At 42.0% G+C, this 14,807-nt stretch overlaps 3 protein-coding genes across 3 annotated transcripts in view; 1 reads left to right on the top strand and 2 right to left on the bottom strand.

The window, feature by feature from the left end:
* The window catches only part of LOC133632464 (uncharacterized), a 508,815-nt gene that overhangs the window by 240,668 nt on the left and 253,340 nt on the right, over positions 1–14,807 (top strand). The window lies entirely within an intron of this gene.
* LOC133632484 (zinc finger protein OZF-like) overlaps positions 1–14,807 on the bottom strand; it is a 421,867-nt gene that overhangs the window by 355,385 nt on the left and 51,675 nt on the right. The window lies entirely within an intron of this gene.
* LOC133632471 (gastrula zinc finger protein XlCGF57.1-like) lies at positions 461–8,914 on the bottom strand. The gene is made up of 3 exons (XM_062024897.1): positions 8,633–8,914; positions 7,514–7,789; positions 461–2,085 (listed from the first exon to the last, which is right to left on the bottom strand). The coding sequence occupies exons 1-3, from the start codon at positions 8,733–8,735 to the stop codon at positions 608–610; spliced, it is 1,857 nt and encodes a 618-aa protein (XP_061880881.1). The 5' UTR covers positions 8,736–8,914; the 3' UTR covers positions 461–607.

Raw genomic sequence — 14,807 nt, 5'->3', positions numbered from 1 at the left:
TTAATTGGTTATTTTGTGTGTTCTTATGTGTTTTACTGCGTCTGCATTACATGGAAACACCTTTTACAGCACACTGAGCAATTAAATTGTTTTTCACCTGTGTGTGTTCTCATGTGTTCAGTCAAACGGCTCTTAATAGAAAAGTTTTCACCACAAATCGAAAAGTTTTCACCACAAATCGAACAGTTAAATGGTTTTTCACCTGTGTGTGTTCTCATGTTTTAAGTCAAAGAGGTACTTCGATAAAAGATTTTGCCACAAACTGAACAATTACATGTTTTTTTCACCTGTGTGTGTTCTCATGTGTTGAGTCAAATTACTATTTTGAGAAAAGCTTTTGCCACAAACTGAACAATTAAATGGTTTTTCACCTGTGTGTGTTCTCATGTGTTGAGTCAAATTACTATTTTGAGAAAAGCTTTTGCCACAAACTGAACAATTAAATTGTTTTTCACCTGTGTGTGTTCTCATGTGTTGAGTCAAACTGCAATTTAGAGAAAATCTCTTACCACAAACTGAACAATTAAATGGTTTTTCACCTGTGTGTGTTCTCATGTTTTAAGTCAAAGAGGTACTTCGATAAAAGATTTTGCCACCAACTGAACAATTACATGTTTTTTTCACCTTTGTGTGTTCTCATGTGTTGAGTCAAATTACTATTTTGAGAAAAGCTTTTGCCACAAACTGAACAATTAAATGGTTTTTCACCTGTGTGTGTTCTCATGTGTTGAGTCAAACTGCAATTTAGAGAAAATCTCTTACCACAAACTGAACAATTAAATGGTTTTTCACCTGTGTGTGTTCTCATGTGTTGAGTCAAAATGCTATTTTGAGAAAAGCTTTTGCCACAAACTGAACAATTAAATGGTTTTTCACCTGTGTGTGTTCTCATGTGTTGAGTCAAAGAGGTATTTCGATAAAAGATTTTGCCACAAACTGAACAATTAAATGTTTTTTCACCTGTGTGTGTTTTCATGTGTTGAGTCAAATGGCAATTTTGAGAAAAGCTTTTGCCACAAACTAAGCATTTGAATGGTTTTTCACCTGTGTGTGTTCTCATGTGTCGAGTCAAACGGCAATTTTGAGTAAAACTTTCGCCACAAACTGAACAATTAAATGGTTTTCCACCTGTGTGTGTTCTCATGTGTTGAGTCAAATTGCTATTTTGAGTAAAGCTTTTGCCACAAACTGAACAATTAAATGTTTTTTCACCTGTGTGTGTTTTCATGTGTTCAGTCAAACTGCAATTTAGAGAAAATCTTTTACCACAAACTGAACAATTAAATGGTTTTTCACCTGTGTGTGTTCTCATGTGTCGAGTCAAACCGCAATTTTGAGAAAAGCTTTTGCCACAAACTGAACAATTAAATGTTTTTTCACCTGTGTGTGTTCTCATGTGTTCAGTCAAACTGCAATTTCGAGAAAAACTTTTACCACAAACTGAACAATTAAATGGTTTTTCACCTGTGTGTGTTCTCATGTGTCGACTCGAAAAGCTTTTTTGAGAAAAGCCTTTGCCACAAACTGAACAATTAAATGGTTTTTCACCTGTGTGTGTTCTCATGTGTCGACTCAACAAGCTATTTTGATAAAAGTTTTTTCCACAAACTGAACAATTAAAAGGTTTTTCACCTGTGTGTGTTCTCATGTGTTGAGTCAAATGGCTCTTTTTAGTAAAACTTTCAGCACAAACTGAACAGCTCAAACATTTTTTACGTCTCTTCTTTGTAGAGTATTCAGAGTGTTTGTTGTCAGTGTGAGTCCTCATATCACCTTCACAGTCTTTATCGCTGCTCAAAGGTTCTTCAACCTCGTCTTCAGCCTCACTATCTGATAGTGGAGCTAAGAGGTTGTCTGCTTGTGGTTTCTCTTCATCATCTTCAGTCTTCACAGAGAGAATGCTCAGTGGAAACTTGGTGTAATCAGCTTCCTCTCGTCCTAGAAGACACTCTCCCTCCTGAGTGATGCAGAGTTCCTCCTCTTCCTTTTTAATGCAGGGTGGTTGTGGAGTCTCCTGCTTCAAAGTGGAGCTCCCCCCTAACTGAGGAGAAACTTCTTCTGGATTATCGATCAGCTGCTGGACGTCTGCAAGACACAAACAACAAATACACACTTTCTTCTATGTACTGTATGTGTGTCTAGTAGGGTTGTACGGTATACCGCTACTAATAAAGTATTGTGGTACTAATCAATTGAAATCACCCCAGTCTACCAGGCACCCGTAGTCATAGGGGTCTCCATCACCCAGAACAAACAGCTTAGCAAACCAGCCATAATTAAGTGTATTCACAGGGTCAGAGCACCTGACATTGAAGCTATTCTTAGGGAGCTAACTCGCAGCAGGCCTAGTAAACTTGTACGACAGGCCAATTGCACCACGACAGCTACGCAAACATAGTTGTACACGTTAGCTCCAATGACACTAGGATGAGCCAGTCACAGATTACAAAGAGGAACATAGCTAGGACTTGTAATCTCGCTAGAAAGATGTCCAGGCATTGAGTACTTGTCTCTTGCCTCCTGCCTGCGAGAGGCAATGATGAGAGGTATAGCAGATTAGTCTCGCTTAACAAGTGGCTGGCTAGTTTTTGTAGAGAACGTTCATTGATAATTGTCCGTCTTTCTGGGGGAAACCGGGCTTGCTGATGAGGGACGGCCTTCACCCTAACCGGGAAGGCGCCATCACTCTAACTAGAAACATAGATTACTGGTTAAGTCACACTTGACTAAAGGCAATTACAGTGTTTGTTAGACCGAGTGAGGAGTCAGTTAAGCTAGAGCTAACCAGCGCCAGGCTGGAAAATTCCTGCACAAATAGCATTTCTCGTAGATTTATACACAACTCGCAATGTTTTTTGTGTAGTGACTGTACCAGATGTGAACATGCCACATGCATGAGGTGGCAAATAATGATGTGTTCAATCTATCGCAGCACCATGCAAACAATCTGAAAATCCCCATCATATCAATAATATATTATTCTAATTATTTAAGGCGCACTACACAAAACAAACATAACATTATTAATATCACTACTATGGATAACATTAACAAAAATTCCTCAAAACAGCCTTTTTAAATATCAGATAATTGTTTCCCAGAACGTTATTACCGTATTTTGCGGACTATAAGGCACACTTAAAATATTTTTTCCCCCTCAATACTCGACCGTGCGCCTCATAACCCGGTGCGCCTAATGTACGGAATCATTTTGGTCGAGCTTATTCACCTCAAAGCTATTTCATTTGGTACATGGTGTAATGATAAGTGTGACCGGTAGAGGGCAGTCAAACATAAGAGATGAGGGTAGGTTGCACTATGATGGCAATATGACTCAAGTAAACAACACCAACATTTTATATGTTCCATTGAAAATATAGAACATTACACACGGCGCTCCAAAATATATTAAAATGTTTTAGTACGACTTTGGTAAGCAATGAAGCCGCACCGCTTGATGGATTGTAACGTGCTTCAACATACTATAATACTAATACTATATTATTAGTATTATACTATTCTATTATTATGGTGTGTGTATAAGGCAAGACATTATCTGGCGTTTTGTTTCCCAATATTATGCAAAAGCAACTTTTCTTACCTTCTGGTACCTGCTGACGTGTATTTAGGATCTGCATTAATCCTGAAAAATTGTGTGCATCCGCCTTTGTAGTATGTGCCGAGTCAAAAAGCTTCTTCTTTTTCTCTATCCTCTTGTTATGGGATGTTCATCCTCCGCTGTTGCCATTTCTAATATAAAGTAGTGTAAAGTTCTTACTTATATATGAACTCGCCATGAAAGCACTAAAACATACCGGTATAGTGAGTTTACATTATTCACCCATGGAACTTTAGTTATTAGGGTTCCGGTCGGGTGTTTTTTCACGGGACACGTTTCCGGTGTTGTTTCCGGATGAGGAGATGCTGCTCCGTTATTGATTGAAGTAAGTCTGAATGTCATTAAAACAGTTAGCTCCATCTTTTGACACTTCTTCCACTCCCGTCCTTGCACGCTACACCGCTACAACTAAGATGACGGGGAGAAGACGCTGCCGAAGGTGAGCCACGTAAATAAAACCACCCACAAAACGGCGCATCCAGAAGCGACTGTCAGAAAGCGGCTTGAAGGTGATCTGTAAAACATCATCTATGCAACATTTTGACCAAAGAACCACCATTTCATGTTATGTAGACCACAAGGAAGTATTTTCCATTTAGAAAAAAATTATAAAATGACTCCTATAATGCGCCGTATAATCCGGTGCGCCTTATATATGAAAAAAAAGATCAAAAATAGACCATTCATCGGCAGTGCGCCTTATAACCCGGTGCACCCTATTGTCCGGATATTATGGTAGTTAATGAGGTCATTAGGGACAACAATCTTTGGTCATTGGTCTCAGCGAAACCTGGCTCAAACAAGATTAATTTTTCCCGCTTAACGAGGCATCTCCTCCTAACTATACGAATGCTTATATTGCCCGTCCCCTTAAAAGGGATAGAGGGGTCGCACTAATATACAATGAAAACCTTAACCTTACCCCTAACCTAAGTAATAAATATAAATAATTTTAGGTGCTTACTATGGGGTCTGTCACGCCGCTACCTCTCTACCTGGCTGTTATCTACCGCCCCCCCTGGGCCCTATTCGCACTTTATTAGTGAATTTTCAGAGTTTGTCGCTGATCTAGTGACGCACGCAGATAATATAATTATAATGAGGGATTTTAATATCCATTTGAATACCCCATCAGACCCTCCGTGTGTGGCGCCCCAGACTATAATTGATAGCTGTGGTCTTACACAGATAATAAATCAACCCACGCATCACAACGGTAATACGATAGATCGAGTCCTTGTCCGGGGTGTCACCACCTCCCAAGTTATGATACTCCCGTACACTAAAAAAATGTCCGATCATTACCTTATAAAATTCGAAGTTCTGACTCATTGTCAACAAGCTACTAATAACCACTGCTTTAGCAGGTGCAAAATTAATGCTGTCACAACTATGACCCTTGCTGGCCTACTGCCTTCGGTAATGGCACCATTCCTAAATTATGTGGGCTCTATTGAAAACCACTCTAACAACTTTAACGATGCCCTTGATAGTATAGCACAGCTAAAGCTAAAAAAGGCCCCTAAAAGGCGTACCCCCTAGTTTACAGAAGAAACTAGAGCTCTTAAAGTATCATGTAGAAAGCTGGAACTTAAATGGCGTGCGACTAAACTTGAGGTTTTCCATCAAGCATGGAGTGATCGTTTACTAACTTATAAAGGGTATGCTTACCTTGGCTAAAGCTAATTACTGCTCCAATCTCAGTCGCCTCAATAAAAATAATACTAAATATTTGTTCAGTGCAGTAGCATCGCTAACCCAACAAGGGACTCCTGCCAGTAGCTCCACCCACTCGGCAGATGATTTTATGAATTTCTTTAATAAGAAAATCGAACTCATTAGAAAGGAGATTAAAGACAACGCATCCCAGCGACAACTGGGTTCTATTAACACAGATTTTTGATGAAATAACATTAGAGGAACTGCTGCGGCGTGTAAATGGAATAAAACAAAATGTTTACTTGACCCACTTCCTGAGAAACTTATCAATGCGCTGTTTGTATTATTAGGGCCATCAGTGCTAAACATTATAAACTTATCACTTTCCTTTGGCACTGTTCCCCTAGCATTCAAAAAAGCGGTTATTCATCCTCTGCTCAAAATACCTAACCTCCCTGCTTGGCACTCAGCATCAAGGGTTGGAATTGGGGGTTGAATCACCAAAAATGATTCCCGGGCGCGGCCACAGCTGCTGCCCATTGCTCCCCTCACCTCCCAGGGGGTGATCAAGGGTGATGGGTCAAATGCAGAGAATAATTTCGCCACACCTAGTGTGTGTGTGACAATCATTGGTACTTTACTTTATTATTATAACAATGTGACCTCGGAGTATGTTAAGGTACCGTGCGGAGTTCTACAGGGTTCGGTTCTTGGCCCTGCACTCTGTAGTGAGTACATGCTGCTGCTAGGCGACATCATACGCAAATACGGTGTTAGCTTCCACTGTTATGCTGATGACACCCGACTCTACATGCCCCTAAAGCTGACCAACACGCCGGATTGTAGTCAGCTGGAGGCGTGTCTTAATGAAATTAAACAATGGATGTCCACTAACTTTTTGCAACTCAACGCTAAGAAAACGGAAATGCTGATTATCGGTCCTGCTAGACACCGACACCTATTTAATAATACCACCTTAACATTTGACAACCAAACATTACACAAAGCGACTCGGTAAAGAATCTCGTTATTATCTTCGACCCAACTCTCTCGTTTGAGTCACACATTAAGAGTGTTACTAAAACGGCCTTCTTTCATCTCCGTAATATCGCTAAATGTGTTCCATTTTGTCCACAAGCGATGCTGAGATCATTATCCATGCGTTCGTTACGTCTCGTCTCGATTACTGTAATGTGTTATTTTCGGGTCTCCCTATGTCTAACATTGAAAGATTACAGTTGGTACAAAATGCGTCTGCTAGACTTTTGACAAGAACAAGAAAGTTTGATTATATTACGCCTATATTGTATATACCTTTATATACATATATATACACCTATACTGGCTCACCTGCACTGGATTCCTGTGCACTTAAGATGTGACTTTAAGGTTTTACTATTTACGTATAAAATACTAAACAGTATAGCTCCATCCTATCTTGCTGATTGTATAGTACCATATGTCCCGGCAAGAAATCTGCGTTGTAAGAACTCCGGCTTTTTAGTGATTCCCAGAGCCCAAAAACAGTCTGCGGGCTGTAGAGCGTTTTCTATTTGCGCTCCAGTACTCTGGAATGCCCTCCCGGTAACAGTTACAGATGCTACTTCAGTAGAAGCATTTAAGTCCCATCTTAAAACTCATTTGTAAACGCTCGCTTTTAAATAGACCCCCTTTTAGACCAGTTGATCTGCCCTCTCTTCTCTGCCCCCCTCTCCGGCGTGTAGAGGTTATTAGGTGACCCCAGATGAGGCACCAGCTGTTCCAAGTCGGGACCCGGGGTGGACCACTCATCTGTGCATCAGTTGGGGACGTCTCTGCGCTGCTGACTTGTCTCCATTCAAGATGGTCTCCTGCTGGCCCCAATATGGACTGGACTCTCACACTATTAACTAGATCCACTATGGACTGGACTTTCACACTATTAACTAGATCCACTATGGACTGGACTCTCACTATTAACTAGATCCACTTTACGTCCATTGCACCGGTCGCAAAGGTTTCTCGTTGTTCCCACTGGGTTGACTTTCTTCTTGCCCTGATGTGGGATCTGAGCCTAGGATGTCATTGTGGCTTGTGCAGCCCTTTGAGACATTTGTGATTAAGGAATATATAAATAAACTTTGATTGATTGAACACTTATATGGTTTTTCATCTGTGTGTGTTCTCATGTGTTGAGTCAAAGAGCTTTTTTGAGAAAAGCTTTTGCCACAAACTGAGCAGCTCAAACATTTTTACCTTCACAGTCTTTATCACTGCTCAAAGGTTCTTCAACCTCGTCTTCGTCTTGTGGTTTCTCTTCTTCATCTTCAGTCTTCACAGAGAGAATACTCAGTGGAAACTTGGTGTAATCAGCTTCCTCTCGTCCTAGAAGACACTCTCCCTCCTGAGTGATGCAGAGTTCCTCCTCTTCCTTTTTAATGCAGGGTGGTTGTGGAGTCTCCTGCTTCAAAGTGGAGCTCCCCCCTAACTGAGGGGAAACTTCTTCTAGATTACCGATCAGCTGCCGGACGTCTGCAAGACACAAACAACAAAAACACACTTTCTTCTATGCACTGTATGTGTGTGTAGTAGAGTTGTTCGGTATCACTACGGGTTCAAAAAAGGAGCAAGGCTAACGCCACGCTACTGGGAACTGTAGTTAAGCTACATAGCGTCGCTACTTGTTGTGCACTACTGCCCATTACTGATTCTACCTCGTAAATAAACGCAAGCAAAAGTCAGCTAACAATGCAGGTAATGGGCATGCACTCTATTTCTTCTATAAAAAAACTTTAAAAAAATATCCAGAAACTTTTTATTTACACGCTGTAAGTATATATGTAATGTAATAACAGGCACATTCATAATAACATGTACTATTTACGTATTTTCATAATTTTTTATCATTTTAAGCGGCACATTACTTTCACAGGCACATCACAACGTTCGCTATTTCCTTCAACACCACCACCAACTATTACTAATGAAGGCAGACTTCATGAGTGCCATCAAAGAATATTTTGGGACAAATTATGATCCAGAACCTTATATTTTTGAGCCTGAATATAAGGAGGATGAGCTACAAGTTTTAGAAGCTGACTGATAAGCAGATCAAGCAATTAGCACTATTGCTAAGTGCTAAACAAAAAATACAAACTATATACCATCAAATCTCGATTAATATCACTTTTTATTTAAATTAAGGCAGATTTTCCAGTGCAGGACACTTCTGCGGTAACTTCTAACAGACATTTCCGCCATTTTTTATCGAGGTAAAAATGCTAACAGGTTATTTGTTCAACAAAGTCAGCTAATTTCTATTTTTAGGGCTTGGAATTCAAATGGCTTTCAAATGAGGGAACGCAACACACTCACCTTCATCTTCGCTTTTCAGATTGTTCTCCGTTGGTGGCGCTGATTCTCTTTCATGTTCTCTTTTACCGGACGTCGCCATCTTAGCATAGCAGTAGTCGTCCATCTTCTATCACGTCTTCAATCTTCACTTCAGATAACACGCCATCGCTCCACACTCAATGCACGTTTGGTGGGCTTAAGAAAAGGCGAATATTTGAGGTATTTTATGCTATTTTTGAATCTATAAGATCGTAAATGTGAAACTTCTCCGGAAAGCCACGCCGCTTAGTCCGCCATCTTGGCCTTTCCGCTTTACCACTGTTCCATGTGTTTGCGCATGCGCCAGAAGTTTGCAACTTCCGTTCGACAACTGCACTTTAAAAAATAAAATACCTTTTAAATAACTATCGACCCTTTTCATCTTTTTACATTTCTGGCTCATAATTGAAGTGCTCCTTATCGCAAAAACATTTTTGATATCAAAACACTTTGGAGATAGAAATTCAACAAAAATCGACAATGTTGTATTCTGTCTTTTAGTGGGTTCAAGCAAACGGCAAGTTGTTTCACAAAGTAAGTCTTGTGAAAGTGTGAAACTCACACTACCCCAGTATACATTTTCAACATTATAGCATTTCACCCTTTTAAAATACAAAAACTTTTTTTCCTCTTGACTTTTATCATTAATATCCTCATTGAACGATGACTTGTACTCGACCTCAGACCAACTGCACTCATACTTGCCAACCTTGAGACCTCCAAATTCGAGAGATGGGGTGGGAGGCGGGGGGTGTTGGAAAGTATGAACTTACTAAATAAACATACAGGACAAAGTGCGTCCTGATTCTTTGATTCTATTTTAAACTTGATGTGTGCCGATGATAAGAAAGTGTGTCGCTGCATTACTGACTAATAACCTCAGTTTTATCTGAAGTTCCATCGAGGTTTGTTTTGAAGCGAAAGTGGGCGCAGAGCACATCCCTCTACCACTGGTGTGTGACGTCATCGCTGCCTGTGGGATGCGCACTGCCTTCCTGCGCCGGTCAAAACCAACACTGTGATTAATCATCATTCATTTATGGTAACGCGATATATTCTTTGTAATAATCACATGCGTTAACGCATTAACATTGACAGCCTTAGTTGAAACCCATACTTTTTTTTTATAACAAAAGCATTTGACAATTAATCACAGCATCTGAATAAACAAATTAGAAAGGTATGGAATCAGAGGGTTGGTATTGAACTGGAAGAGAAGCTACTTAATCAACAGGAAGCAATACGTGAAGATAGGCAAACACACTTCCATAGAGCTAAAAAATATCCTGCGGCGTACCTCAGGGATCAATACTCGGACCAAAATTGTTCAATTTCTATATAAATGACATTTGTAAAGTTACAAAGGACTTAAAGTTAGTATTATTTGCAGATGATACAACAGCACGAAATGAACAAATTAAAAAGATGGTTTGACAAAAACAGACAATCTTTGAATCTCAGTAAGACTAAAATAATGCTTTTTGGTAACAGTAAAAGAGAAAGTCAAACACAAATACAAATAGATGGGAGTAGATATTCAAAGGGTAAAAGAAAACACATTTTTGGGTGTAATAATAGATGATCAAATGAATTAGAAATCTCATGTAAAAATAGACAAAATAAAGTAGCAAGAAACACGTCAACAATGAATAAAGCAAAACATGTTCTAGACCAAAAATCACTTCATATTCTCTACTGATCGCTAGTGTTACATATCTGAGTTATTGTGTAGAAATATGGGGAAACAATTACACATGTGTGCTTCATTCACTATTGGTGTTACAAAAAAGATCAATTAGAATAATACTTCATGTTGGATATAGGGAACATACAAACCCTTTATTTATTGAATCACAAATATTGAAATTCAACGTTTTTGTGCATTTGCAAACAGCTAAAATGATGTACAAAGCAAACTATAACATGCTACCTAAGAATGTACAACAATTCTCAACAAAAGAGGAGAAATATAACCTGGGAGGAAAGTCTCCTCTCTGAGCTGCCACTGTATCGTGGTAGAGGAGTTTGCGTGTCCCAATGATCCTAAGAGCTATGTTGTCCGGGGGCTTCCATGCCCCCTGGTAGGGTCTCCCAAGACAAACTGGTCCTAGGTGAGAGATCAGACATAGAGCAGCTCGAAGACTTCGATGGGAGTGCAAGAACAAAGACTCAGATTTCCCTCGCCCGGACGCGGGTGACCGGGGCCCCCCTCTGGAGCCAGGCCAGGAGTTGGGGCACGATTGGTGAGCGCCTGGGGCCCGGCCGGGCACAGCCCAAAGAGGCACAAGGGTCACCCCTCCGATGGGCTCACCACTCATGGGAGGGGCCATAGAGGTCGGGTGCGTTGTAAGTTGGGCGGAAGCCAAAGGCAGGGAACTTGGCGGTCCGATCCTCGGCTACATAAGCTAGCTCTTGGGACGTGACATGTCACCTCGCTGGGGGGGAAGGAGCCTGAGCTGGTGCGCGAGGTGGAGAAGTTCCGGCTGGATATAGTCGGACTCACTTCGACGCACAGCAAGGGCTTTGGAACCAGGTCTCTCGAGAGGGGCTGGACTCTCTTCCACACCGGCGTTGCACGCAGTGAGAGGCGACGGGCTGGGGTAGCAATTCTTGTTTCCCCCCGGCTCAAAGCCTGCACGTTGGAGTTCAACCCAGTGGACGAGAGGGTAGCTTCCCTCCGCCTTCGGGTGGGGGACAGGTTCTGACTGTTGTTTGTGCTCACGCACCAAACAGCAGCTCAGAGTACCCACTCTTTTTGTATACACCCGAGGGAGTACTGGAAAGTGCTCCCCCGGGTGACTCCCTTGTCCTACTGGGGGACTTCAACGCTCATGTTGGAAACGACAGTGAAATCAGGAGATGCGTGATTGGGAAGAATAGCCACCTGGATCTGAACCCGAGTGGTGTTTTGTTATTGGACTTTTGTGCTTGTTACAGATTGTCCATAACAAACACCATGTTCAAACATAAGGGTGTCCATATGTGCACTTGGCACCAGGACACCCAAAGCCGCAGTTCCATGATCGACTTTGTAGTTGTGTCATCGGATTTGCGGCCTGATGTTTTGGACACTCGGGTGAAGAGAGGGGCAAAGCTTTCTAGCGTTCACTGCCTGGTGGTGAGTTGGTTGCGATGGTGGGGGAGGATGCCAAACAGACCTGGCAGGCCCAAACGCATTGTGAGGGTCTGCTGGGAACGTCTGGCAGAGTCTCCTGTCAGAGAGTTTCAATTCCCACCTCCGGAAGAACTTTGAACATGTCACGAGGGAGGTGCTGGACATTGAGTCCGAGTGGACCATGTTCCGCACCTCTATTGTCGAGGTGGCTGATTGGAGCTGTGGCCGCAAGGTAGTTGGTGCCTGTCGTGGCGGTAATCCTAGAACCTGTTGGTGGACACCGGCGGTGAGGGATGCGGTAAAGCTGAAGAAGGAGTCTTATCTGGTTTTTTTGGCTCATAGGACTTCGGAGGCAGCGGACAGGTCCCGACAGGCCAAGCGGTGTGCGGCTTCTGCGGTCGCGGAGGCAAAAACTCGGACATGGGAGGAGTTCGGGGAAGCCTTGGAAAACGACTTCCGGACGGCTTCGAAGCGATTCTGGACCACCAGCCGCCGCCTCAGGAAGGGGAAGCAGTGCACTGTCAACACCGTGTATGGTGAGGATGGTGTTCTGCTGACCTCAACTGCGGATGTTGTGGATCGGTGGAGGGACTACTTCGAAGACCTCCTCAATCCCACCAACACGTCTTCCTATGAGGAAGCAGTGCCTGGGGAATCTGTGGTGGGCTCTCCTATTTCTGGGGCTGAGGTTGCTGAGGTAGTTAAAAAGCTCCTCGATGGCAAGGCCCCGGGGATGGATGAGACCCGGCCGGAGTTCCTTAAGGCTCTGGATGCTGTGGGGCTGTCTTGGTTGACAAGACTCCGCAGCATCGCATGGACATCGGGGGCGGTACCTCTGGGTTGGCAGACCGGGGTTGTGGTTCCTCTCTTTAATAAGCGGAACCGGAGGGTGTGTTCCAACTATCGTGGGATCACACTCCTCAGCCTTCATGGTAAGGTCTATTCAGGACCTTGTGACATTGTGTCTGCTGTGTGTAGTGCTATGTCTGGTGTGTGTGAGATGTCATAACTGTACCTCATGAGCCCAAGTCTAAATTGCTGTATTCTAGGAGGTATAGCTCTGTTAGCATTTGGTGACCAAATAAACTAACCAGTGGCTTTTGATCAGTTTTTTTGTGAAAATTGTCTTCTGATCAGAAAGTCTCTGAACCTTTCACATACCCAAGTGTTCTTTCAGCGTCACGGGCCTCCACTCTTCCCTGACAGTTTCAGCACCTTGTTGGGGTCATAGAGGGTCAACACGGAGGTCGAGGTCAGGTCGTCCTTGAGCTGATATAAAGCTCTAGATCCACTGGTTCTTTTTGGAAAGAAGATCTCTCAGTGGCTTGTACTTTTCTGCAAGTCCTGGGATGAATTTTCTTGGTGGATTTGCCAGGCCAAGGAAACGGCGGACTTCAGTAATGTTTGTCGGCTCTCTTCTTTCCTTCACAGCTTTAATCTTGTCATTGTAATATGTCCCAAGAATTGTATCTCTCTCAATTCACAGGTGTCCATGTTAAGTGTTACCCCAGTTTCCTATAGCTGGCGTAGAACTGCATGAAGTCTGGCGCCGTGCTCCTCTTGATCCTTGCACTAAACAACAACTTTGTCCATGTGACATGTGTCGAGGATCATGCACATCCGCCGCTGGAAGTGTTGGGGTGCTGAGGCTATATCAAAGGGTAGCCTGTTAACGTGGAAACGTCCAAATGGTGTTATAAATGTTGTGTACCTTGGTAAATCTGGGGACAAAGAGGTTCGCGAAAATGCTCTGTTTGCATGCAACTTGCTGAAGACTTGTGCACCTGCAAGACATCCTAGTATGTGTTCCACCGACCGTAGAATGTACGTCTCTCCGCAGGTCACTCTGTTGAGGGGGCTAAGCGTCTATGCAGATGCACACAGAGACATTTTTTGACGGAACTGGCCCCATCCCAGAACACCAGTCAGTTGGCTCTTCTACTTTTGAGATGACTCCTATCTTTTCTATTTTTTTCAACTCTTCCCTCACTTTGCCCATTAAAAGGAATAGGAAAACATCTCCGCGTTGCTAGTAAAAATAGATCTGCATCAGGTTTGAGCTTGATGGGGTGTGGCTCCTCCAGCATCCCTAGACCTTTGCACAGTTTTTGGTAAGACTCAGCCATCATTCCCTTGTCGATGCTGTCTGTCTGCGAAACAAGGTTGAGTTGAACGCTGACTAGTCTGCTTAGCAAAGCTACCCGCAGCCCTTTTATGACATACCGCTTCCTGAATCACCTGTTCTCCTAAATATTGCTACCAAAAAATAATAAAATCCGAAAATGTTGAACATTATGAATAGGTTTTGAAAAACACACTTGCTAAAACACTGACAAACTGAGTAGTGAAAGAAAAGGAAACAGAAAAAGCCATTGAAAAAAGTAATTGGGTGAGCAGGTTTGAGTCTGGTTTAACATCATTTTAATGAATAAATGAACAAATGTAGTAGGAGTACCCTGCTTATCATGATGTGTACTAATGCACACATGTGCATGTGTACAATTGATTCAACTTGGAAAAACTTAAATCCACAATACCTATATTAAACATGTGAACATTAGAAAAAAAAGAAAACTATCAATATTCCTACAATGTAGTGACAGGCAATTAAAAACATTGTGTTAAATATATATTTTAAATAAAAGTGGATTAATCATTAACGGTATTTACCCAAATCATGCATCAAAAATCTTGTATAATGAAAAATAAACTAAATATATTTTTCTGAAAATCTTACAATGATAAAAAGTAGACATTTAAAGGTTAAAATGTAGTACGGGAAGATTTGAAAAACTTTGGCATTAAAGGCCTACTGAAATTATTTTTTTTAATTTAAACGGGGATAGCAGATCTATTCTATGTGTCATACTTGATCATTTCGCGATATTGCCATATTTTTGCTGAAAGGATTTAGTATAGAACAACGACGATAAAGATTGCAACTTTTGGTATCTGATAAAAAAAGGCTTGCCCTACCGGAAGTAGCGTGACGTAGTCAGTTGAACATATACGCAAAGTTCCCTATTGTTTACAATGATGGCC

This window comes from Entelurus aequoreus, linkage group LG17 (assembly GCF_033978785.1).
Source record: "Entelurus aequoreus isolate RoL-2023_Sb linkage group LG17, RoL_Eaeq_v1.1, whole genome shotgun sequence".
Taxonomy (NCBI): domain Eukaryota; kingdom Metazoa; phylum Chordata; class Actinopteri; order Syngnathiformes; family Syngnathidae; genus Entelurus; species Entelurus aequoreus.
This window is presented reverse-complemented; position numbering and strand designations above follow the sequence as displayed.